This window comes from Fonticula alba (genome assembly GCF_000388065.1).
Source record: "Fonticula alba strain ATCC 38817 unplaced genomic scaffold supercont2.2, whole genome shotgun sequence".
NCBI classification, from domain to species: domain Eukaryota; order Rotosphaerida; family Fonticulaceae; genus Fonticula; species Fonticula alba.
Window position 1 is genome coordinate 354953 of NW_009242972.1, and position 553 is coordinate 355505.

Below are 553 nucleotides of genomic sequence, written 5' to 3' on the forward strand. Positions count from 1 at the left end.
GATCACCCGGCGGTGCGGGACGTACCAACGACGTGGCCATGCGGACATCGTCCAGCGGGATGTCGGATGGGGATGAGCTGGGCAGTGGCAGACCATCGGCCGACATGCACCGGATCAGGTAGCAGATCACCTCGAGAATGTGCCTGCCGTAGGTGGAGCCGTGGCTGGCGGCGGTCTCGGCCACGATGGCATTGATCATATGGACGTAGGTTTCGGTGATGCTGGGCGGCCGAGCGAGACGAGGGAAGGGCGGCGGGAGGGTAGGTGAGCGACAGGACGTGGGCTTGCCATGGTGGCAAGGGGGTGGGGGCGGCCACGCCCATGCGATAGGGGACGCACGGCAGCTCACGGGCACGGTGACTCTCGATCAGACTCGCCTGGATGAAGAGCATCAACCGGGACAACTTCTCCGGCCGGGTGGACGCATAGTGCACCAGCTGGGCCAGCTGGGTCTCATTCATGTGGCTTTGTGACTCCCCCCGAGGGGGGAGGACCGAAAGGACCAGACGTTGGAACTGCAAGTGGGGAAGCGGAGGAGCGGGGGGGGGGGGGG

The 553-nt window shown here is 65.8% G+C and overlaps 1 protein-coding gene across 1 annotated transcript in view; it reads right to left on the reverse strand.

Moving 5' to 3' along the window:
- Nucleotides 1-461, reverse strand: part of H696_01101 (hypothetical protein) — a gene marked incomplete at both ends in the record, with an annotated part of 744 nt that extends 283 nt beyond the window's left edge. The window contains 2 exons of the mRNA XM_009494984.1: nucleotides 26-221; nucleotides 340-461. Of these exons, the coding sequence (XP_009493259.1) occupies nucleotides 26-221; nucleotides 340-461 (318 nt within the window). The remainder of the gene's footprint in view (nucleotides 1-25; nucleotides 222-339) is intronic.
- Nucleotides 462-553: the final 92 nt, after the last annotated feature.